The 23,661-nt window shown below is 43.6% G+C and overlaps 1 protein-coding gene across 4 annotated transcripts in view; it reads right to left on the bottom strand.

The window, feature by feature from the left end:
- Positions 1-1,059: 1,059 nt before the first annotated feature.
- Positions 1,060-23,661, bottom strand: part of BLI (protein BLISTER) — a 109,297-nt gene continuing 86,695 nt past the window's right edge. The window contains exons 9-14 of one of the 4 annotated variants that reach the window (XR_015542931.1): positions 15,368-15,484; positions 14,836-15,083; positions 14,450-14,518; positions 13,441-13,593; positions 1,907-2,232; positions 1,060-1,455 (exon numbers count right to left, since the gene is read on the bottom strand). Coding sequence is in view for 2 of the 4 variants with exons in the window: in XM_087391860.1 (XP_087247986.1) it covers positions 2,152-2,232; positions 13,441-13,593; positions 14,450-14,518; positions 14,836-15,083; positions 15,368-15,484 (668 nt within the window). In the remaining 2 variants the exon portion in view is untranslated. Of the gene's footprint in view, positions 2,233-13,440; positions 13,594-14,449; positions 14,519-14,835; positions 15,084-15,367; positions 15,485-23,661 lie in introns of all 4 variants that reach the window. The other 3 variants (XR_015542932.1, XM_087391860.1, XM_087391861.1) reach the window with 3 other exon arrangements.

Genomic DNA, 23,661 nt, shown 5'->3' with positions numbered 1-23,661 from the left:
AGAGGCCACAAGACATGGCCTCAGCATTTGTGCTTTGTAAGAGGCCACAAAACAGAAATAGATATTTCAGGTTTTCAATCATGATATCTGTATTCATGCTGCCTCTTTATGTACATACAACCAAATTTGATGCATGTCACGTTTTGACCGCAAGTCTTTCTAATAAAGGTACAGCTGAAATAGGAAAAGGAAACCCAAAGATCCATCATCTCCTTTTCCCAAAATAATAAATCCTCCAATCTACAGTGTCCATAAAGGTTGCAATATGTACGAAACTTTACAATAAACTTCAACAACACAAAATGAGTATTACCTAGCTCATTTGAACCCAAGCCTACATCTCTGCCACTAATGGAAGTTTATAATGTCTCCACGACTATTACATCAAGATTTCTTCTGTTTGAAACTCGTGTACACTGATGGATTTTCTACTCTAGTACTCCTGGCTTTTTCTTAAAGGGGTACTTTTATGGGATAAGCCTGGTATATATCTTTTTTTGCAACATCATATGCAGAAGTCAGGATGAGTTTACCTTTTTCAATCCACTTTTAGCAAGCTGTGTAAATTGACAACAAGGTACTGTATCATATGCAATGAAGGCTAAAAAAAAAAAGATGCCAACCACCATGGGTTGAACCAAATTTATGAGGATACTGGACCACTTCAATGGTGTTACTTGAGCCAATAGCACGTTTTCTGCTTCTTGTCTATCCTATTATGCAAAAACTGACCTCAAATTTGCACACACAATGGCTGTCATTTAGTCTGCCAGAAAGACAAACATAATCGATCCTTGTGAGATGTTACATAGATAGATGACAACTATAAGGCGTCCAATTGTCAGCGAAGAACATCATACAAACAAATTGTACAATTAATGTCTTACAAACACAAAGTTCAAATCTGAGAGATTTATCATTAAAGCATTAATAGACATGATGTCTGCTCAGATAAAAAAATAATCCAGTTTGTAACGCCAATACAGAAGGCTACCATTCATAAGGAAACAAATCATGAAAGCCATAACCCACTTGAAAGCCTTTTTTAAAGAACCTGCAACCGCTTGATATATTAAATACAATTCCATTGCCTTGTTTGCTATGCAATTTACAATAAGAGTAAGGCATTTCCAGAATGAACGTAATTAAAAGAGGATATCAAGATTTCCACATCATTGTAAAAGTATAGTAGCCGAAGGGGGTAGAATCCCTACAGATAGACAGACTCCCAAATCTAACTCCCTCCATAGATAAATCCAGAATTAGAGCACAAACTGGAGGTCACGAATATGGAACTCCCTGGCAAGCTCATCTGTACATTGCTCTGTTTACAGAAGACATGGTCGGTACCATTTATCCTCTTGAAGTTACGTACTCAATAATCCATTCATAAGATAAGAAAGTACAATGAGACAATCCTCAGGAAGGTTGTGTAGTTGCATGTCATCATTTTTTCTGCAATTGAGTCAGAAACATTTCTCTTGATTTCAAGGCCTTAGCTCTTTTGAGACAACACGCCCGAGCAAGACAAATTCAATTGAAAACACACTTCTAGTGTAATTCCTCAACACGACAGTTGAGTCACAAGAATTCCTGTACTCCGTGTACTGTTTTAGAATTTTCATGGCTCAGTAAATGCAAGGCTTGATAAAATCAGAGAACTAATTGCTCTCTGTGCAATGCATTAGCAAACCATTCAGTCTTTTTTACCTTTTTCCCATTGAAAGCTAAGAGCACACATGCTCAGCATCACAAGTTTTGTGCTGCATGCTGAATTTCCCACAAAATGAAGAAAAAAGAGCAGAGACCTTTCCAATAGAGAAAAATTCAATGGATTACTATGAATGGAGCATCTGCACAAATCTTCTCATTCTTTTATAATGAGCATTACAAACAAGAGAAATACCTCTTCTTGACCTTCCTCCATTTCCATTATGGAGCAAACCTACATGGCAGGCTTTCATGACTGGCAACTCCAGAGAATGATTAGCTGCAAAGTTTCTTCCTTATGATACAGATACGGCTTTCCTTGGGAAAAGCCAACAAATGAGCAGCATCAACTGGCCTCCCAGGAATAATGTGACTACTGAAATCAAAACCTAGCTCCCTTGATATAATGTGTGGTTTTCCAAAAATCATGCAAGTATTTGTTCACAATAGTTTACTTGTCCGCCGCTTTGATGAGCCACTTGGAAAAAGCCTCATGATCCATCCAAGCACGCGCTCCACAACCTGTAAAAGAAAGCAGCAATTTGGTCAAAATTCATGAGCATTTACGAGGTGAGGAGAAGAACAGGGGAAAACTCCTTTCAATTCTTTACATTTCTAGCAGTAAATGAAGCTCAACCCCAAATAAGAATATCATGGAATAGAATAATGACGAACCTCAACATATAGAAAAGGTACTCAACATTACAGGATGACAATAAGTTTAATTTTCCATTGATACTAATCATAAAGCAATATCATGCATAGCTACTTCATTTAACATTATCAAGGTCAATCCTAGAGACGAGGAGTCTGACTTCTGATTTTCTATGAATGGCTTGCCATCTATTCTATTCCATACTTGTCCAAAGGTTATGATGCAAGGAAAAGTCCCATTTGCCAAGATCCTAGGATAACCAAACCTGATCTCAAAAGAGAATCTCAATTGAGCCCAAAATAGATGCAGCACCTGTCACTCCCTTGATGCAGGTGCACCCATCATTGCGTATGGCAGTCTAGGGGCTACAGAGATAAGTAAAAAGACTGAAAGGCACCAAATATCATCAGGATTCACTTTCTGCATGAAGTGGGTCCAGTTTAATGGATTGATGCCACAGTTCTGTACACATTTTACATGTCACCTAAACTAATAAAGCTCACCATCATGATATCCCAAATTACTTGCCATATATAGCGCATTCTAGAACCTCCATTTCTGCAAGCGCTCTCATTTTCTCTCTCTACAAATACACTAGGGCCCAGGACAAACAGTAGGGCTGGACCCCCCTTAAGGTCTTTATTCATTCAAGAAAATCTGAGAACAAAGAGACTTCAGCGTAGAGCTGTTCTTACAAAAATCAAAATGTGAATGAATTTACAAAGAGCTCAAGGCTCATTCATTTGGCAACATGCCACTCGTCAATTCAACAAACTAAAATCTAGTTACATGCCACAAAGAGCAAAGCTCTAGGGTCTTCGTATCCCTTGGTCACATGGACACCTTCTGGCTGCGCATGAGCTTCACAGCACTTGGGTTTTCACCCCCGCTTGGTACTTGCAATAATTAACTAAAGCGCGCAACCATGACACCGTTAATGGTTAGCACTTCGCATGCAAATAAGAATCTGTGGACTAATCCTAGCCACTGTGGGCATCCCCACCAAGCAAACATGTGCACATAACATAGAACAAATTGTTTCGTCGCCCGAGGTCAACCCTCTTAGTCGTAATTAAGGGGCTTGACCATTAATCAAAGCGCCTTAATTATGGCCAAGTATCTCCAACCGAGGATGGCACATATTGGTTAACCAAAGTTAACCCTCTTGGCATAAGCCAAGTCTTGTTGACCGAAATCAACACTCTCTGACTGAAGTCAACGCTTTGGTTCTTTGGTTAACCGTGGTTAACCATCTTGGCCGAAGCCAAAACTTCCTAACCGGGGTTAGACGTACTTAATCGAGGTTAAATATCTTTGACAAAAGTCAATACTTTGACCAAATAAAAATAACTCTTTGAATATAATTAAATAAATGAATAACTCAATGATTATGATCAATAAATGATCAACTAGAACTTTGACTTTGAAGTATTTATAGCTTGGTGACATCCCCTCGGCTTCTATTCAATTGACCTCAACTCTTGTAGATTTCCAAGAGTTGTGGATGATTAGACAGATGATTAGACAACATGTCTTCATCCATCCACTTGGCTCCAATATTGAATAATTCTTGAATTTTACAAGGTACCTATAAAATTTCTTGCCCTGAGGGCCTTTGCCTATAGTAAGATACACAAACTATTATGGCTGAAGAACCTCATCCAGCTCATCCATTTCTAGTGGATCCTCTCTTACTAGCTTTGTAGGCTCCCGTCCTTGAAATTTCTTTAGAAGATTCACATGAAAGGCATTGTGAATCTTGCAATGCTTTGGCGATGCCAACCTGTATGCAACCTCATTAATCTCTTCTGTAACCCTGAAAGAGCCATAGTATTAGGGAGATAATTTTGCATACACTTTTTGCTTGCCCTTTAGCTTGCGGATCCTAGCTTTCTCGAACTTCCAAAGCACCCAATCCCCTTCCTTGAGATCTAACTGTCTCCTATGCTTATCTGGAACTCTATTATGCATTTCTTGAGACCTTTCAATTGCTGTCCAGACTTGGCTGAAAGCTGTCTAGAGGTCTCTGACAAACCGATCAGCTGCAAATATTTCATCTTTCCCTGAGGATAGGTGGTAGAATATCCTTCCCATAGATGACCTTAGAGGGGGCTTTCCCTATGGAGCTGTGGACTGTATTATTATAGGCAAACTCCAACAGTGGTAGGTACTTTTCCTAGTCTAACTTTGGTCAACCACGTAGCATTTCAGCAAATCCAACACTGTAGAATTCACTACCTCACTTGGACCATCTGTTTGGGGATGGAAAGAAGAAGAGAATTTCAGATTCGTCCCCATATTATCAAATAGAGCTCTCCAGAATAGACCGGTCATTCTGGGATCTTGGTCACTGACAATGGACTTGGACATACCATGGTGCTTAAAAATTAGTGCTATGTAAAGCTTAGCCATATGATATGCCTTAGTTTTGCGAACTTAAATGAAATAAGCTTGCTTGCTAAATCTATCAATGATAGTCTAAATGCCATCATTTCCTGACTTTGATCTTGGCAAATCAAAAATGAAGTCCATTGCGATACTTTCCCATGGTGCCTGAGGCACGGGAAGAGGCATAAGTAGGCCAGGTGCCTTCCGTCCGTCATATTTGACCTTCTGACAAGTTAGGCATTCGGTGACAAACTGATGTATATCTTTCCACATCGCTGGCCAAAAGAAATACATCTCTAGCGCTTGAGTTGTTGTTGTAATTCCTCTATGCCCAGCATAGGGAGGTACATGGCATTCCTCCAAAATCTTTTCCCTCATCTCTTGGGTGATGCATAGGCAGTCATCTTTCATTAGATACCCATCTTTCAAGGAATGGTGACTGATGGACTGCCCCTCTTGCACTTGCTGTAAAATCTCACCAAAATCTACATCATTAGCATATTGCTCCCTCATGTCTTCCAGATCCCTATGATAAGCAATAGTCACATTGTTCACATGGGGTCTTCGAGACAAGGCATCTACCACTCTGTTCTGAGCTCCCGGAGTATGGACAATCTGAAAATGATACATTGACAGCATGTTTGCCCATTTCATATGCTTCTCGGAGAGCTTAGTCTGATTCAAAAAATATCTCATACTTTGGTGACCTGTCTTAACTGTAAAGTCTGCACCCAAAAGATAATGCTTCCATGTATGGACGGCATGAATTATAGCCAACAACTCTTTCTCATAGATTCCCAGATATCTCTCTGCATCCCAGAGTATCTTGCTCTTGTAGGCCACTACATGACCATTCTGATGCAATGTAACCCCAACACACTCTTGGTCAACATAACTTTGTAAACATGAAGACGGAGCTTCCCTATCAAGGGAGTGATTGGCACAGGGTTCCCACAAAACATCTAGTCAGCATCCAAAACCCTGTCCAACTCCTCCGTCTTTATTCCCAGCCTCAGGGCTAAATCCTCGGATATAAAGTTATCTGTAGCCCCGGGATCAAACAAAATCAGCACCTGCTGGCCTTTGATCTTACCCCATGATAGTAACAACTCTCTTTCCTCAGGATTTGTCACTCCGCCCAAAATGTCCGGAATTCCTCCTGTCATCGGATTTTGCTGTCCTGGTGGCTTTCTTTTCTCCCTAGAACCCCGAAGGCTTCTCGGGGCATTGGGCAGCCACATGCCCTTCCTTTCCACACCTAAAGCATTTCCCCTCTTTGCGAATCATGGCTATCTGCTCAACGGAAACTAGGGTTTTTCCTTGAAAGATTTTGGCACTTGGTTTCCCCTCGGCTTCTAAGGCTGAAATTCCCTCTTCAGGGCCTTGGGAAACTCCTTTTTCTATACCTGAGGTGTGGCTGGCTTTTACTTGTCTGTCCCAGCATAAAGAGAAGGCACTGTGGTGGGATCCTGGATATTCATTAAACTCGCCACAGTGGCTGCATGGATGATATCTTGTATGCCCTTAAGCTGCTGGGTACTAACCACAGCCAGTATCTTTGGCGTCAGACCAAACCTGTATTCTCTTACCTGGGTCTTCTTCACGGCCTTTTCGAAGGGAGTGATTTGCAAAAATGCATGCCAAAATTTCTGGTTGTAGGTCTCCACTGTATCTCCTGCATCCATATGCAAGCTGTCCCAGGCAATAAGAACATGGTCTTTGAACCGCTGGGGCATAAACTACTTGTAGAAGGCTTTCTTGAAGCCCTTTCACTTTCTTGGAGCAATGCCAGCTGTAGTCTGCGCCCTCCACCATGCACTAGCCGTAGCTGTTAGTTGTAAACTAACCATGTGCAGCTTCAAAGACTCTGAAAATCTCTCCTTGCCAAAAGCTGCATCAAATTGTTTGATGAACTGCATGGCTTTTTTTGTCTGGCCATACTGGCCATTAAAAGTTGCAAACTGGCCATACTGGCTTTCCTCTTTTTGATGTCCTCTTTTCGAGGTCTCTTGCTGTTCCTGGAAACATCATCTACAGGAAAAACAGGAACTGCATCCAAGGATCTCTTTCTAGCTGTCACCCTCTGGGTTGCCCCAAAAGAAACTCTCTGCTGCTCTTCCTCTGCAAGATGATTTACGAGCCTGCGAAATAATGGATCCCTTCTGGCTTCCATGACATGTGCCAGTAAATGTCTGTAACTTGCCTCCGTCTTTTGACTCTGCTCTTGCATAGCTTGATCATTCCTGGCACTCTCCTCATGGGAGGGTATGGCATCCTGCTGCGAAGCCATCACTGCAACTCATCTGAGACTTGCAAATTCTCACACACAGTGTGCATGTAGCTGATGCACTCAGCCTTTGCTTTCAAGAAAGAAATACCTCAACAAGAGGTGTATTGCATTCACTCTTGTGCCAGTAATAGGCTGTCAACTCAAAGCATAAACCAAAAGTATAAACCCCTTTTCTGGCTGCTGCAAGAAGCACTCAGAATGCATCTGTTTCCCTTTTTGTAAGCACAAAGGCATGCATCTCTATACTCGTGAAGAACTTTGATTTTTCTCTGTTTTCTGACAGGAAAATAATTGTAGCTGAAAGACAAAAACTGACATTTGATACCCCCCTTTTTTTTTCCAGGGATAATTGGATAAGTAACTTTCTGGTTACACTAGCCAGAGTGGCTTTCTCTGGTCTGGTTAGGTGAACAGGCCAGTAAGATCTGGACAACTGAACCAGCCTGGTCTGATTAGCTGCATCTGACTAGTTAGACTAAACAAATTGGTTGACTATAAATGTATCCTTAACCAGAGTTAACCAACTATGGTCAAATTACCCAACCAAGCATGGATTAACTGCAGGTTTGCCATCTCAACATGTGATCTCAACATGTGTGTTGGCTCCCACATCAGCTGTGTCAGGTCACCACGTCATCCCACACGTCAGCTGATAAAATATTATTACAGGCCATTGCAGACAATCAAACACATCTTCAACCCATATCCGGGGGCAGTTTTCACAAGGCCAGTTTTCACAATGACTCATGCGGCCAAGGCACACGTTGGGACAGGGTGCTTTGGCTGGGCTAGAGAGGCAATGCTTCCATGCACACTTCCAGGATCTAGCGACAAAGAGCTGACTTTTCGACACCCTAGTGAGGCTGATTGCCATGTATGCAGCACATTTATGGGGAGTGATCTCTCAGCGACAGAGGACGAGATTTGAGCGCGACTCTCCCTCTCTCTCTCTCTCTCTCTTTCTCTCTCTCTCTCTCTCTCAGTTCCTCACCAGATCATATAGGTTGAGTTCACTATGACACCATTGCAGATTGATGCCATCTTCCAGACAATGACATATCTACACATGGCTTCGACCTTACACCGATGGAGATTACCAAGGCTAGCACGAGTGTCATCCAAACGGCTAGCTGAGAACGGGATCAGAACAGCTTGGTATGCACGTATCTCCAAATGGTTTCGGTCTCAGAGTAATCAAATGGACCGTCTCCCCCCCTTGCAATATAGTCTAGACTCCCCATCCCTCCAAATCACACGAGATGAAATCAACCACATCATACGTTCGGATTTACTTCTGCTCTATACATCACGGACTTGGGGAGGGGACCAAGAGTTTCCTACCAAGATCCAATTTACCCGGACCACTTCCTACAGTATCAGATGGACTGATCCTCAGGCCCTAGTATCTGGAGGACAGGCAAGTTACCCATGCGCTGAGGATTGCCATAGGGCAGATGCGAGTCTCGTCTCACCAGTTGAGGATCGAGGCAGGGAGGGCCACAGGCACACCTAGAGAGCAATGGATTTGCTGGTTATGCACACTAGCGGTAATGGAGACATAGGAGCACTTCTTATGCATTTGCCTTGCTCATTATGAGATTTAAGGACGCTACCACTACTTCTACCAGGAGGGGCCCGGATTCGGACCACTCCAGCAATTAATCCACTTCCATGATCAGTGTTGGCCTCTTTCTGATGGAGATGCGGCCGTTCAGGGAGACTCTGCTACACCAGATCAGACAGCAAGGGGAGAAAACAACACGTTACACTGATTGATCACAGAGACACGTCATTGAATTTTATGACTTTGAGTCAACTCCGAGACACATCTAAGTAGAGGATGAGGAGATAGCCGACATGAGGGTAGTTTGGATCAGTGGGGCAGAGATGACACGTGGCAGATGATAGGGCGCAACAGAGGAGGACCAGAGCACGCACGATAGAGGTTCAGCCCATCGCCACTTTACTCAAAGAAGACCGACTGACCCGAGGTGTCACCCTTGATACCACGACCCCAACACGACAAGAGACAGCTCAACAGCTACAGATACGTGACATCTTTGCTTTCTATCACAGAGAGACCACGACTCCTAGATATGTCCTTGGAGCTTTTGCACTACCTACTGGAGTCTCCAAAGAACTCTAAGAGTGTGTTTCAGAGTTTTCGAGATCATTAGCTTAGCTTAGCACTCAGCAAGGTCTTAACAAGCCCTTTGCTTCAGCCCATGGCGGCTTGTATGAGCTATTATGTTGATTGTACTTCGTCTCATATGCCTGTGAGGCCTCCCGAAGACGTTAATATAAGTCTCTCTCTCTCTCTCTCTCTCTCTCTCTCTCTCTCTCTCTCTCTCTCTCTCTCTCTCACGCATCACTCAAGGCGGATACATGAGAGAGGCCATGCATACACATTCAAGGTGTGTTTTCATTTTTTGTTTCAATATAGATTAGACCTTCAGGGATGTGCTAGACACCTCTAGTTCTCATGAGAATGTGTGTGTGAATCTCTCTCTCTCTCTCTCTCTCGCCCGCTAGCCCCTCCGCTCAGCCTCCCTCACCCGCTCAGCCTCCCCGCCTCAGCCTCTCTCTCCCACTAGCCCCTCCACTCAGCCTCTCCGCCTCAGCCTCCCTCACCCGCTCAGCCACCAGCAGCAGCACCGCCACAACAGCAGCCAGCAGTCGCCGCCACCAGAAGTCACCGTCCACCTCAGCAAGGGAAACGTAACCCCAAGGTTTGGATTGAGCCCCAAAACCCAACCCTGGGGGTTAGCAGCAAGGGGCACCTGAATATATGCAGGCCACTATGGATGGGGATGCCAAGACACCTGTGGCCTTCCCCAAGATCAAGACACTTGTCTCAACCCCGACAAAAGCACTATATTCCTCTGTTGCAGCTCTCCCCTCGTCTCCCCCCTATGTGTTTGCAAAGACGCCGTCCCCATATGCAAAGAACTATCTACAGCAGAAGAGAATGGTAAGCATGATAGACCCACAAGAGCATATTTATTACTTACAGCAGGAAATCCGTGAGCTCAAGCTCAGACTTGCAGCTTTTTTTGAGAGGAAAACAGATGTATGGGAAGCAGAAGGAAAACAGGAAATTATTCGTGAGGTACTGCAGATACACGATACAGCAGCACCCACACCAAAGATGGTGACTTAAGTCCGGGACCTGGTCACAAGTCAGCTCCAATCAGTAAAACAGGAAATTACAGCAACACTGGACACTAAAGTTAACACATCGGATGTGTATAAGAAGTAAAAGAACAGGAAAAGAGGGTGGCTAATACACGACTCGTATGCATAGGGGGGCTACCAGAGGGCTGGTTTGAAGGAGCTCAAAAGGAAAAACTGGAAAATATCATGGAAAGAACCCCACAACTAGAATGGGATGCTGAAGACGTAATAGTTGTCTTACAGGAGGGGACACAGCCCAAAGTATGCTTCCAGAACAAAATGAAAAGAAGCAATATTCTTAAGCAAACCAATAAGCTGAAAGGCACTAAAACATGGATAGCGGAGGAGCTCACCCCAACTCAGCTCAAAATGAAGGCCACTGAATTGGCTAAAGTGAAGGATGCTCGAAAGGAAGGAAAATGGGCTGTTTACAGAGATGGAAAAGCACTTATAAGAGACTTCACATCCAAGCCTAAACACTCTCAGTCTTAAACTGATGTAATGCAGGCCGATTATCGTTGGTAGTAGACTGTAGTAGACTGTTGTTAACCTATAATAACTTTGTGAGTGCTATATACACTCACAAGAGACTCTCAGTCTATAACTGATGTTTTGGTGTGTGTTTGTCCCATAGGCCTGTGAGGTCTCCCGAGGATGTTAATATTTCTTTCTTTCTTTCTTTCTCCTATCATAGACATTTTTGGCCTTCTAAAAAGGAAGTGATTTCACTGATCCTCTTTGGGCTCTATATCGATGAGATCACTTCCTTTGTAGACCACCTAGGTGGAGAGGGTTCACTCCTGGCTGACTTAATGGTGCAGATACTGTTGTACGGAGATGACATGGTCCTCATATCATCCTCAGTAGAGCGATTGCAGAGACATTTAGAGGCTCTGGAGATGTTCTACACAGAGAGAGACTTGATAGTTAACCTTGGGAAAACCAAGGTTATGATCTTCAACACCTCCCAAGCAGTAGCCCGTGGCCATAGTTTCACATACCGAGATGAGCCAGTTGAGATAGTGCAGTCTTACAAATACTTGGGGGTTGTATTCACTGGACCAAGTTTCACGATGACCCATGCAGGTACGGCACAACTCACACGAGGGCGAGATGCTCTGGCCCGGACTAGAGAGGCAATGCTTCCAGGCACACTTTCAAAACCCTCAGACGAAGGGTTGGCTTTTCGACATCTTGGTGAGACCGACTGCCATGTATGCAGCACCTTACTGTGGGAGTGATATTTCAGCGACAGAGTGGAAGAGATTTGAGAAGCTACATGTGATTATGGGATCCACAATGATTCGTAGCAAGCCCTAGGTCCCCCTTCAGATCATACACACAGAGTTTGCCATGACCCATGCTATCTTCCAGACAGTGACTTTCTTCCACCCCAGTGGAGATTACCAAGATTAGCATTAGAGTCTTCCAAGCGGCTAGCAGGGAGCGGTGTTGATACAGCATGGTATGCACGGGTATCTACATGGTTTGGTAGTCACGACATTCAGATGGACAGACTTCCCCCCTTTCAGTACATCACAGATGCACCACCCGAGATGATCCCACGAGATGAGATCAACTGTATCATACGATTGGACCTCCTCCAGCTACATACATCTAGGGCTTGGGGGGGGGGGGGGGGGGGAGTTCCCCACCAAGATCCAGTTCTACCATGACCACTTCTTGAGGATTTCGGAGCATGGTCTTGTCATCATACCTCAGTACCTGAAGGATAGGAGAGTCTCACATGCATTGAGGATCGCCATCGGTCAGTTGCAAGTCTCGTCACATCAACTGCGGATCGATGCAGGGAGAGCTGCAGGCATACCCAGAGAGTAGAGGATCTGCACACTGTGCCGAATGGGGGGAGATCGAGACAGAGGAGCACTTTCTCTCTGTCTGCCCAGTCTACTATGAGATCCAGAGCGATATCACTGCCTCTTTCAGAAGGGGCATGGCTTTGGTCCACTTACGCGACTGATTTTTCCTGATCAGGTTTCTATCTGATTGAGACGCGACGATAGAGAGATATACTAATGCAATAGACCCGAGAGCAGCAGGGATTGATGCCACAGGCCAACGAGATTGACAAAGCACAGGCACATGTTACAGATTTCTATGCATCTGAGTCAGCTGCCAATGAGGTTGAGGGAGAGGAGCTTGATGAGACGAGAGCATCATGGACTAGCAGTAGGAGTCCCCGCCACGATGCTACCAAACAAGAGGCACGCACCCCACGTGCAACACGCGGAGAGGGACCAGAGCACACACGATCGTAGTTCGGCCTATTTCAGCCCTCTTCAGAGGTGACCACCAGAGAAGAGGCATCACCCTTGACGTAGCCCACCGGATCTCGAGATCGAGGAGACCATGCCCTCCACCGCATCGAGAGACAACTCGACAGACACAGATATGAGAGCTCCTCGCATCTCATCAGAGAACCACTAGGTTACCTGAATATATGGAACCTGGGCATGTACTAGGGCTGTGAGCATCTGATACTCTTCTAAGATATTTTGCTTTTGCTACTCTACTACTTTACTAGCTTAGCAATTTAGCACTCAGCAAGGGCCTTAGTGAGCCCTTTGCTTCAGCCCCTAGTGGCTTGTATGAGTTACCTTTTTTGTTTTGCACTTTGTCTCATAGGCCCGCGAGGCCTCCTGCAAACGTTAATCTCTCTCTCTCTCTCTCTCTCTCCCCCCCCCCTCCCCAACACAACCAACATGCCCCACTCACTCTTTTATACATAGACCACTTTGTACAAAGAAAAGACAGCCTTGTATAAAGCCTACACAGCTTCTCATGTCATTGCACATGTGCTTCTGCCTAGGATAGTCTACCTTGGTTTCTGTTGATGGCACAGTGACTGACGCCATGATCAATCAAGAGTTTCAATACAGCAAAAAGGTTAATATGTGTATTTATCGGACGCTGCAATGATTTTGCATTTTTTTGGATTTGGCAATAAGCAAGCCCTACACTTGCCAAATTGATGCCTAGAGAAGATAATTAATATTTAAGAGAGCTTTAAAACAAAAATGTCCATAATATAGAGGCATTAAGGAGCCACCTACAACATCCAGCAGGAAAGTAATATACGGGGAAGGAAAAGGGGTGTCTTTCTTGTTGAAGCGCCAGCAGAAAGAAGGGGCAACAGAAATTTCAGAGCACAGCAGGTTGAAGATTTAGTTTATGCACTTCAAAGCTAAAAGGATATCTATACCTCATCCCCTTCATCGACAAATTCATTGTCTTGATGCTCATCATTGGGATTTGTAACCATAGCAACTCTTCCATTAGCCATATTCTGAGCAAAGACAAGCTCAAGTCGCTGTGTTTGCACTTCAAGTTTCTTCGACAGGTCTGCATTGAATGCCTGAACAAAACAACCATGGAGATTTTAGACCCACAAAAAAACATCCCAACTGAGGTCGTTTTTATAAATCTCCATTCCATACACATCTGGAAATAGATCAATGAAAGGCATGGGTCTGGAAATTAGATCAATGAATGGCATGGATTTACTCCCAAACTTAGCATTATGAAAGAACCAGACACGTATGGACTTCAGTTCAAGAGACTAAACTCACAAAGCTTATAATCAGCACTTCACTATCAACTACAACCTCTGACACACCGACTCATGTCATCAGCGACCAAAAGCAGTCATGAGTCACACACACATCCACCTTTGTATACCTTACACTCGTGCCAAGATGCTGAGTTTGAATCCATTCTCTAGAGGGGACCTACTCAGCCATGACAAAGGCTACCAATTGCAGTTAGGGCTTACCATTGTAACCTATCCAATCACACCACTGTAGGGATTACCATATGCAGTCCGTGTAATGTCTCCAATACAAACATTTCAGAGAGAAGTAATTTCAGGACCTGCATATGCTGACTACAAGAAATTTGCCGCCAAAAAAAAAAGGGGGGGGGGATTTGTTTGAGAGAAAGCATTACTGAGCATTCAGAAGATAGCATAACCAGTGTCTGCAAGATGTAGAGGAATATCAAAAAAGTGTGTCAACTACCATGGACGAAGACAGACCCATGATCATTTTTAAAAAGAATGCCATTATGATTTCCATAGGCAAAGAGAAACTCAGCTATGACGAAAGCTAGCACTAGAAAGAAGAGCTAATCAGAACCAGACAAATAAACAAACACGCACTCACACAAAGAATTGTTGGTCAGAATTTTTTCTTAATGGTTAATCAAACATTCACCTCCAAGTCAGCAGCTTTGGAGGACTCTTTTTTGAGTGCTTTCAGCAAATTCTGCTTCTCAGTTACCAGCTGCACAGTAAGAAAAAGTGTGGAAATAATTTAACACAATGATGAGAATATGCCAAGCAACATAAATCACAAAGACAAATGACAATCGATCTTCTAGACTACAACAGATAAAAAGCAGACTGGAGGGTGCACCATGGTCCATAATGAAATAAATGTCCACAATGTATTCCCAGGAGAAGTGGCAAGTAACACAAACTCATATCAGAAGCAGAGACAGAAAGAGATTGACCAGTTTTCTAATAACAGCCATAGACTGTTCACTCCTTAAAAGATCAAGGAAATCAAAAAATCGAGCAAACTGGACCCAGCGATAATACCTCTGTAATCAAAAAATCAATGTTGTTGACTGTTCGGAAGTGGTCTGCAGGTAATGTTGCATGTGCAGGCAACATATTCAAGCCTGTTAGATTCAATGGCAGGGTTGTCTTGTTTAACAAGGTTGAGGTTGATGATGAAGCAGCTTCAAATCTGTTATCCATTCTCTCTGAAAATAGATCACTACTTTGCTTCCTTTCCAATGAAAGCTGTTCGTTCTGGCCAATGAAGGTTGTAGCCTGCAAGTCTTCTGGCCAAACGGTGAAAGCAACAGGTTTTGAGCGATAAAAAAGTAGTTATCTGATGATCCAGCATGTCAAGAGAAAATATTGTGCTTGATATGCTTACAACAGTTTCTGTCATGAAGCATGTTGCCACTAGCTCAATTGACTCAACCAAATGTATATGATGGCAAATACCCAGCAAGGACAGAAATACGTTACAAATGCTGTCAAGAAGCATCTTTTGTTTTACAGTTTAAAGATGCCTAAACATTCTCAATAATCGCTCTAACTGCCAAGATAAGTTGATTACCAAGATCATCTGTGGACGTAGACACGTCTCTTGATTCCTTCACCACTGCCTTTGTATTTGTTATTGAGCTACCATTAACAAGCTTTTTCTGAAACTGTCCTTGCAAAAGCTTCTTCTCTATACAGCAACATTTCAGAAAATGAGTACATCATATAACTCTCTCTCTCTCTCTCTCTCTCTCTCTCTCTCTCTCTCTCTCTCTGTGTGTCCCATGGGTCATTTTTTGGCCCCCCGAGGACGCTAATAAATTCTACTTCTACTTCTACTTCTCTGTCTCTCTCTCTCAACATGGCAAACCAAGGAAAATAGGAAATAATACAAGAAGTATTGCAGATACAAATGAAGCAGCACCTGCGCCACAGTTGGTAACCAAGGCCCAGGACATGGTCACCAATCAGCTCAAGTCAGTGAAACATGAAATTACAGCAACAATGGACAATAAAATTAACACATGGGATGTGTATCGAAGAGTACAAGAACAAGAAAAAAGGGCTGCTAATATCCGAAGTCTACGCATAGGAGGACTACCTGACGGCTGGCATGATGGGAGCATGAAAGAAAAGATTGATCATATTACAGGAGCAAGGCACATGGGCACATAACCCACAACCAAACACTCGAGCAACACTAGGCTTGTGAACATTCCAAGCAAAGAGGTGGCATATTTCTTATTGCCTTGTGGGATTCCCACTGATGATTTAAGCTTTTGTACTTACTGCTTATGCCCAAAACCTGTTTTTCTTTCAGCATGCACCTTGCCATCTCAAGTCCTATCGTTGCTTTCAGCTGTACCATTAAATTGAGGAGAGTAATTTTTTAGGGGTTAGAAACTGCTGTATGCCATACTTGTTACAAAAGCTTCTTACTCTCCCAACATATATGTTAGAATTATAGATATAATTCAGCAGTGACCAATGTAATCTAATAAGCTAGTTAGGGGCACTTTTCCCTCTTTAAGAGGTTTTTCCCCCTAACCGCAGTTAGTCCACTAACTATGGTTAGTGACTACTAAGGTTTTGTCACTAGGACAAAACCTTATCTCACTCCTTCAGTTGTATCTCTTACACTCTTCTATTGCAACTAAGCTTTCAAGCTTTCAAGCTCTCAGCTCACTCTCTTGCTCTCTCTCCACTCACACTCACATTTGGTATCAGAGTAGATCGTGCTCTTGGACCTGCTCCCTGCTCCCGGACTCTAGCTCCCACAAGCTCCCTTTACTGGCCGTACCTTCTGCCTGCTGCAGTCTCGTCATCCCGTACAGTGCCGTACATTCCGTACAGGTCCGTACGGCCCTGCTACTCCAGCACGTACTACACCTGCGTTGATCGTCCGTACCTACCGTACCTGCTGCTTCCGTACATGCCGTACCTGCTCGTACATGCAAACTCGTCTTCCGTACCTTCCGTGCGCCCCTCGTCGACAGCGCCCGTCCGTACAATCCGTACGATTCGTCATCGCCAGCCGTACAGCTCATGCGTCATTTCGTCCGTACTGATCTTTGGTTGCTACCCGTACAAGTACCTGCGAATTCTTCCGTACAGCTCGTTGGCTGTTCTTTGCGTTGCCTTCCGTACAAGACGTACGGACTGTTCCGTACAGTCTTCGTACTTGCTGTACATTCCATACTATTTTGCCGTACAGTCTGCAGCACATAGCTCATCCGTACAGTACGGCCCTTTGTATTCGCGGGCAGACATTGCAAACACTTTGCAGGTGTTGATGAAATTTGGAGCTGCACTTGGAGCAAGCATTGCAGACAGATCCACAGATCTGGTCTGAAATTTGGGGCTTTTGCTCAGAAATTGCAGATTTGGGGTTTTTAGTAAATTTGCCCCTTTCTAGTTCCAATTTCAAGCTCGAAATTTGGGGCTTTCAGTTTTGCAGTACAATTTCTTGCAGAAATTTGGGGATTTTGTGATTACACTGCAATTTCGCAGTGAAATTTGGGGCTTTTGCAGACAGAGCGCAATTTTTACAACATTTGGGGCTTTTGGTCAATTTGCCCCTTTCTGGTTGCAATTTCAAGCCTATTTTGGGGCTTTTGTGTTGGGAGAGCAATTTTGGAGATTTCAGTTCACACTGCCTTTCTGTAAGTGTTTTGCAGCACTTTTGGCAGATTGTGGGAGAGTTTTGATGCTTTGACAGATTTCTGACATAGAAATTGCAGAAATCTGAGTTGCATTTTCAGCCAGTGCTTGGCTGTGTTTTTTGGGAGTTGTGCATTTCATTCCCGGTAAGGGAATTCAGTTGTGTATCTGCTGTAATCTCTATCTCAGACATGGCCCAGCAAAATCAGAATGATTTCCAGTTCGGTGGTCTTTCACAGGAAGACAAGTTGGATGGTACCAACTACTCCCTCTGGAGTTTTATGGTATGCAATATTCTGATTTCTCTGTGGGATTATGTGAATGGGGATGAGATCCGACTAGCAGGTATGGCACCTAATACCCCTCCCCAACAAGGAGGAGGAAGAGGTCGTTCACACGGTGCAACTGCAGGACAGGTTGTTGGTGCAGCTGTAGCCACCACTCCAGAGCAGAAGAGATGGGATTCACCGGATGCCTCAGCTTTGTCATGCATCTCTCTTTCAGTGAAAAGATTTATCATTCCGCATATCCGGTCATGTAAGACCTCGAAGGCAGTGTCTGATATCTTAGAAAGCATGTATGCAGCCCGGAATGATGCAAGGGTATCTTTCTTGAAAAGAGAGTTAAGTGATACACATATGGAAGAGGGTGACTCCATGTCAGTCCACCTCACAAAGCTACAGGATCTCAGAGAGCAATTATTGAACATTGATGAGATTATTCCTGATTCAGAGATGATTACCACCACTCTGAATTCTCTTCCTAAGACTTATCTCAGTTTTCATACCTCGTTGAACTTATCATTGAGGGGGGGGTGCAAATCCTCTCACTTTTCATGAGTTGATAGGACTTTTGCTTCAGGAAGAGCAAACCAGGAAAAACATGGCTTCACGTGCAGGTGAACAAGCTATGCTCTCAAAGTTCAAGTCAAAAACAAAGGGACAGCTAAAGACATCAGTAAATCAACCTTCCAGTGGGTCAGGACAGCCTTCACAAAAGGCTAAGAATGATGCAAGTAAGCCCAAGAAGAAGAGTTTTTGTCATTACTGCAAAAAGCCAGGTCATCACATTGCAGAATGCAGGAAAAGGCTTGCAAAAGAGAAGAAAAACAGCTCCGGTATGGCTGTTTCAGATTCAGCTCCTCATGCATCTGACAGTGGGGATGCTACAGCCAACTTTGTTGGACAAGATTATGCCTTTTTATCTTGCATTTCAGATTCTAGGCTGGCTGCTCCAGATGCTCGGGATAGTACAGCCACTTGTAATGATGATACATATGCCTTTTTGACTTGCAGTTATGATCCTTCCACGGATGCATCAGCTTTCAGTGTCAATGAAACGCTGAATACTTGGTATTTTGACAGCGGTGCCTCCAAGCATATCACTTCTAGGAAGTGTCTCTTCACTTCCTTACATCCACCTCCCGTTGGTAAGAAAGTCACTTGTGCCAACAACTCGTCATATTCAGTACGTGGTACAGGAGAAGTTGAGCTTACCGCCATTGATGGCTCAGTTTTCAGACTTTCAGATGTCTTGTATGTGCCTGGTATCACCAAGAATCTCCTTTCAGTGTCCACTCTTAACAGGGCTGGATTTCGGGTCATCTTTGAGGATGACAAATGTGCTGTCCGAGACAGAGAAAATGATATGCCTTGAGATTATCTGGTACTCTGCTGCGTGGGCTTTTTCAGCTTGATCTTTTTGAGAAAAGAGCAGCCCATGCTCTTGCAGTTTCTACTCCTACTACTAGAATGCAGAGTTATGGCATGCCAGATATGGCCACATGCATTACAACAGCTTGATGACACTTCAGAAGCACTCTATGGTTGATGCATTGCCACCTCTTAAGATACCTCCTCCACATGCCTGTGAAGGGTGCATTTTAGGCAAGATGCATAGATTCCCCTTCAAAAAGGATGGTTGAGTTAAAGCTGTCCGAAGATTACAGCTTATACACAATGATGTCTGTGGTCCCATGAGGACTCCATCATTGGGTGGTCATCTCTACTTTGTTACTTTTATTGATAATTACTCCAATTTCACTTGGGTCTTTGGGCTGAAGCGCAAATCAGAAGTGTTCATGGTGTTTAAACACTTTTCAGCCATGGTTGAAAATGAATCTGGACTCAAGATACAGACATTGCGCACAAATAGAGGCGGGGAATACTTGTCTGCAGATTTTGATGCTTTTTTGAAAGGCAAGGGTATTGTGCATCAGCTTACAGTGAGGCTGACCCCTTAGCAAAATGGCAAAGCTCAGAGGAAAAATAGAACTCTTATGGAGATGGACAGATGTATGCTGAAAAGCAAACACATGCCTCACAAATTCTGGCTTGAAGGTCTAATGTGTGCCAACTACATCTTAAATCGGTCTCCCACTAAGGCTTTGAAAACAAAAACTCCCTATGAAGTTTGGAATAAGAGAAAGCCTTCAGTGGATCATTTCCGTGTCTTTGGATGCCTTGCATATGCTCATGTGCCAGTTGAATTTCGGCATAAGTTGTCAGATAAGGCAATTAAGTGCATATTTGTTGGGTACAGTGCAAAAAGCAAGGGGTACCGTCTCTACAATCTTGCTACACGCAAGATCATTGTCAGTAGAGATGTGATATTTGCAGAAAATTCAGCTCACACTCAGGCTGAATTTCATATGCCTTCTTCTTCAGAGGATGTTTTTGAAGGGTTGCTACCCATTGCCTTGGGTTCCCCTGCTGATATTTCTGATGCAAATCAGAATTTACAGCCATCTCCCAATGCTCCAGTTCAGCCACAGGATGTCTTGCCACCTCCACAGGCAGTGGAATGAATTTACAGCCATCTCCCAATGCTCCAGTTCAGCCACAGGATGTCTTGCCACCTCCACAGGCAGTGGAACAGGTGGTTCAGCAAGAAATTGCAGACATACATGCAGCAAAAACAGTCCCAAACTAGCTGTTACAGACTCTCAGGGAGAGTAAGATTGATGCTCCATTACCTAGCAGGACTCGCAGTGCAGTAAGGCACATGGAAGGTGCTAATTCAGTGGAATCAGCATATGCAGGTACTCTTCTCGATGAGGAGGAGCCTACAACATTCGAAGAAGCAAAGGACAATGTGCATTGGATGAATGCCATGCACAATGAATTGCAGTCCATTAAGAAAAATCAGACTTGGGATGTCGTAGACTTGCCACCAGGTAAACACGCAATTGGTACACGATGGGTTTTCAAGGTGAAACGGAAGCCAGATGGCTCCATTGACAGATACAAGGCAAGGCTGGTTGCCAAAGGCTATGCTTAGAAAAAGGGCATAGATTATGAGGAGACTTTTGCTCCTACATCCCGGATGACCACCATCCGATCTGTTATTGCAATGGCTGCACATTTTGAGTGGAATGTTCATCAGTTGGACATTAAAACAGCCTTCCTAAATGGAGACTTGTTGTAAGAGGTTTATGTCAAACAACCTCCAGGCTTTGAAATTTCAGAAAATGCACTTCAGGTATGCAAGCTAAATAAAGCTTTGTATGGGCTGAAACAAGGCCCTCGTGCATGGTATGCCAAGATTCATGCCTTTTTGACCAGCAAGGGGCTGCACAATAGTCCTACTGAGAGCACCCTCTACATCAAGAAGGATGGGGGGGAAATTTTAGTCATCATTCTTTATGTTGATGACTTACTGCTCGTAGGGTCCAATGAAGATAATATTGCAGATTTCAAAGCTGATTTGCAGACCAACTTTGGCATGTCACATTTGGGGCTGCTTCACTTTTATTTGGGGATCCAGTTCTCTCAAGAGAGACGTGGCACTGTTATGTCTCAGTCCAAGTATGTGCAGAAACTCTTGGACAGATTTAACATGCATGATTGTAAGCCCATAGCCACTCCCATGGAGCTGGGGCTGAAACTCACAATGCATGATGCAGGAGAATCAGTTGATGCCACATTTTACAGTCAGGCTGTTGGATGCCTCATTTATCTCTGCAACACTAGACCTGATATTCAGTTTGCAGTATCTCAGGTATATGCACAGCCCAAAAACTATGCATTGGCAGGCAATTAAGCGCATCTTCTGTTATTTGCAGGGCACGAAGTCTTTTGGCTTGTTATTTCCCAGGGGGGTGACTTGCAGATGCATGCCTACAGTGATTCAGATTGGGCTGGTGATTATGACACTAGGCAGTCCACTAGTGGCAATTGTTTCTTTTTGGGTAAAGCTTGCATTTCCTGGCTGAGCAAGAAACAATCTACAGTGGCTACCTCATCATGTGAAGCTGAGTATAGGGCAGCTTTCACAGCAACAGTTGAATGTGTCTGGCTGTGTCGTCTATTTGCTGATCTTCATCTGTCATTGGAGGGTCCTTCTCCAATTCTCACTGATAGTCAGAGTGCCATTGCAGTGGCAAAGAATCCAGTGTTTCATGCTCGCACGAAGCACATTGAGGTTCACTATCACTACGTCAGAGAGAAGTTGCATGCAGGAGAGATCAGTATGATCTTTGTGTCCACACATGACAATGTTGCAGATATTTTCACCAAAGCACTTCCACGTGAAAAGTTTGAGGCATTTCGCAGTGCCTTGAACTTATATCCGTTTGGTGATTAATCATCCTTGTACATGACATTGGCACTGCAGGGGGGTGTTAGAATTATAGATATAATTCAGCAGTGACCAATGTAATTTAATAAGCTAGTTAGGGGCCCTTTTCTCTCTTTAAGAGGTTTTTCCCCCTAACCGCAGTTAGTCCACTAACTATGGTTAGTGACTACTAAGGTTTTGTCACTAGGACAAAACCTCATCTCACTCCTTCAGTTGTATCTCTTACACTCTTCTATTGCAACTAAGCTTTCAAGCTTTCAAGCTCTCAGCTCACTCTCTTGCTCTCTCTCCATCTTTATCAGTCCTAAGGTTCTTTTTTGTACATCCTGATTGTCTTTTAGCATTACTTTTTAAGTCTCTTGGTAGTCCTTGCAAAGGGTTTTCTGTGCAGCATTGCAAGCTTCATACATATACTAATGTATGCTGCCAATACACTCAGCTGGTCTATGATAACTATGCTAGCATTATTTTTCACCATTCCCTTCAAGGTGAAAAGGTCATCAAGGCACTCATGCTCTTTAAATACAACTCTGCATTACTGCCTCAGACCCTTTCTAACTGAAATTAGATTTTTGCCTAAGCCTGGAACATAGAATACATCTGACATGGAGCTCATAGAACGTTTGAGGCTTATTATTCCAACATTATTAACATCAGATTATGTGCTATAGGCTATTTCCAAAGTTCCATACGGCCTCTGGTGCAACTTGGAAAACCAATCTTTTCTCCCTGCCATGCGATTAGAAGCACCTGAATCAAAACACCAAGAATTCAAGGAAGCCATCATACCTTGCTGTCTTTTTTAATTCGTGGCAACATATAAGCTCTGCTTTGTGCTTGTATAGGCATATCTGATATGTCCACTAGCATATCCATGCCCTTAACAGACATTGTGTCCTTAAGTATAGGCATCATTGTAGGTATAGCTGCAATTACATCATCACTTTCTTGCACCACAAAAGATCTTTGTGCTCATAACCACGAATGAGATGGGCCTCCTTTACAAGAAGAAGAGGTTTGCGAGGATGATTTTCCTCTACCAAATCATCTTTGCTGGCCTTCGCTGCTTCATTCTTAAGGTATAGAACAACTTATACAAGTCTTTGCAAAAGTATTTGTTGTCACAAAACTGTGTACTTCTCTCAAAAAATAACGAGAAATCTTTCAATATTGGCTTCGGTCAAAGAAAGTTGACTTTGGTTAACTAAAGCAAGTTTTGTTTTGCATTGTTAGTGATCACCGTGGGGATGCCCACAAAGGACTAGGATTATTCCAAGAAAAAGAATGCATGCATTCGTGTTGGACCTTGGAGAGTGCAAAAAGGCCCACGTTTTAAGGGGAAAAGTGCATCAAGGTGGAGGACCAGCTTTTGGAAGGGCCCACTTGGAGAAATTCACCAATTTCTGCTGATGGGAAGAAAAAGCCTTTCAGTCAGCTTTTCCTGGCTGAAAGCTCTAGCTTTCTGGGGCAGGGGGGCTTATTTCTGGCCCCTAATGCTGTGTTTTTCTCTCCCCACCTCTCTCTCACTCTCTCCCTCAATTGTGACTTCAGTTCCAGCCCCCTTGCTTAAGTTTCTTTGCGGTTCTGAATTTCCGGCCACAAATCAGAGTTGTTTTGAAGAGTGAATTG

Source organism: Dipteris shenzhenensis, chromosome 20, assembly GCF_047967505.1.
Source record: "Dipteris shenzhenensis isolate YYH24624 ecotype China chromosome 20, Dip_SZ_1.0, whole genome shotgun sequence".
NCBI lineage: Eukaryota > Viridiplantae > Streptophyta > Polypodiopsida > Gleicheniales > Dipteridaceae > Dipteris > Dipteris shenzhenensis.
This window is presented reverse-complemented; position numbering and strand designations above follow the sequence as displayed.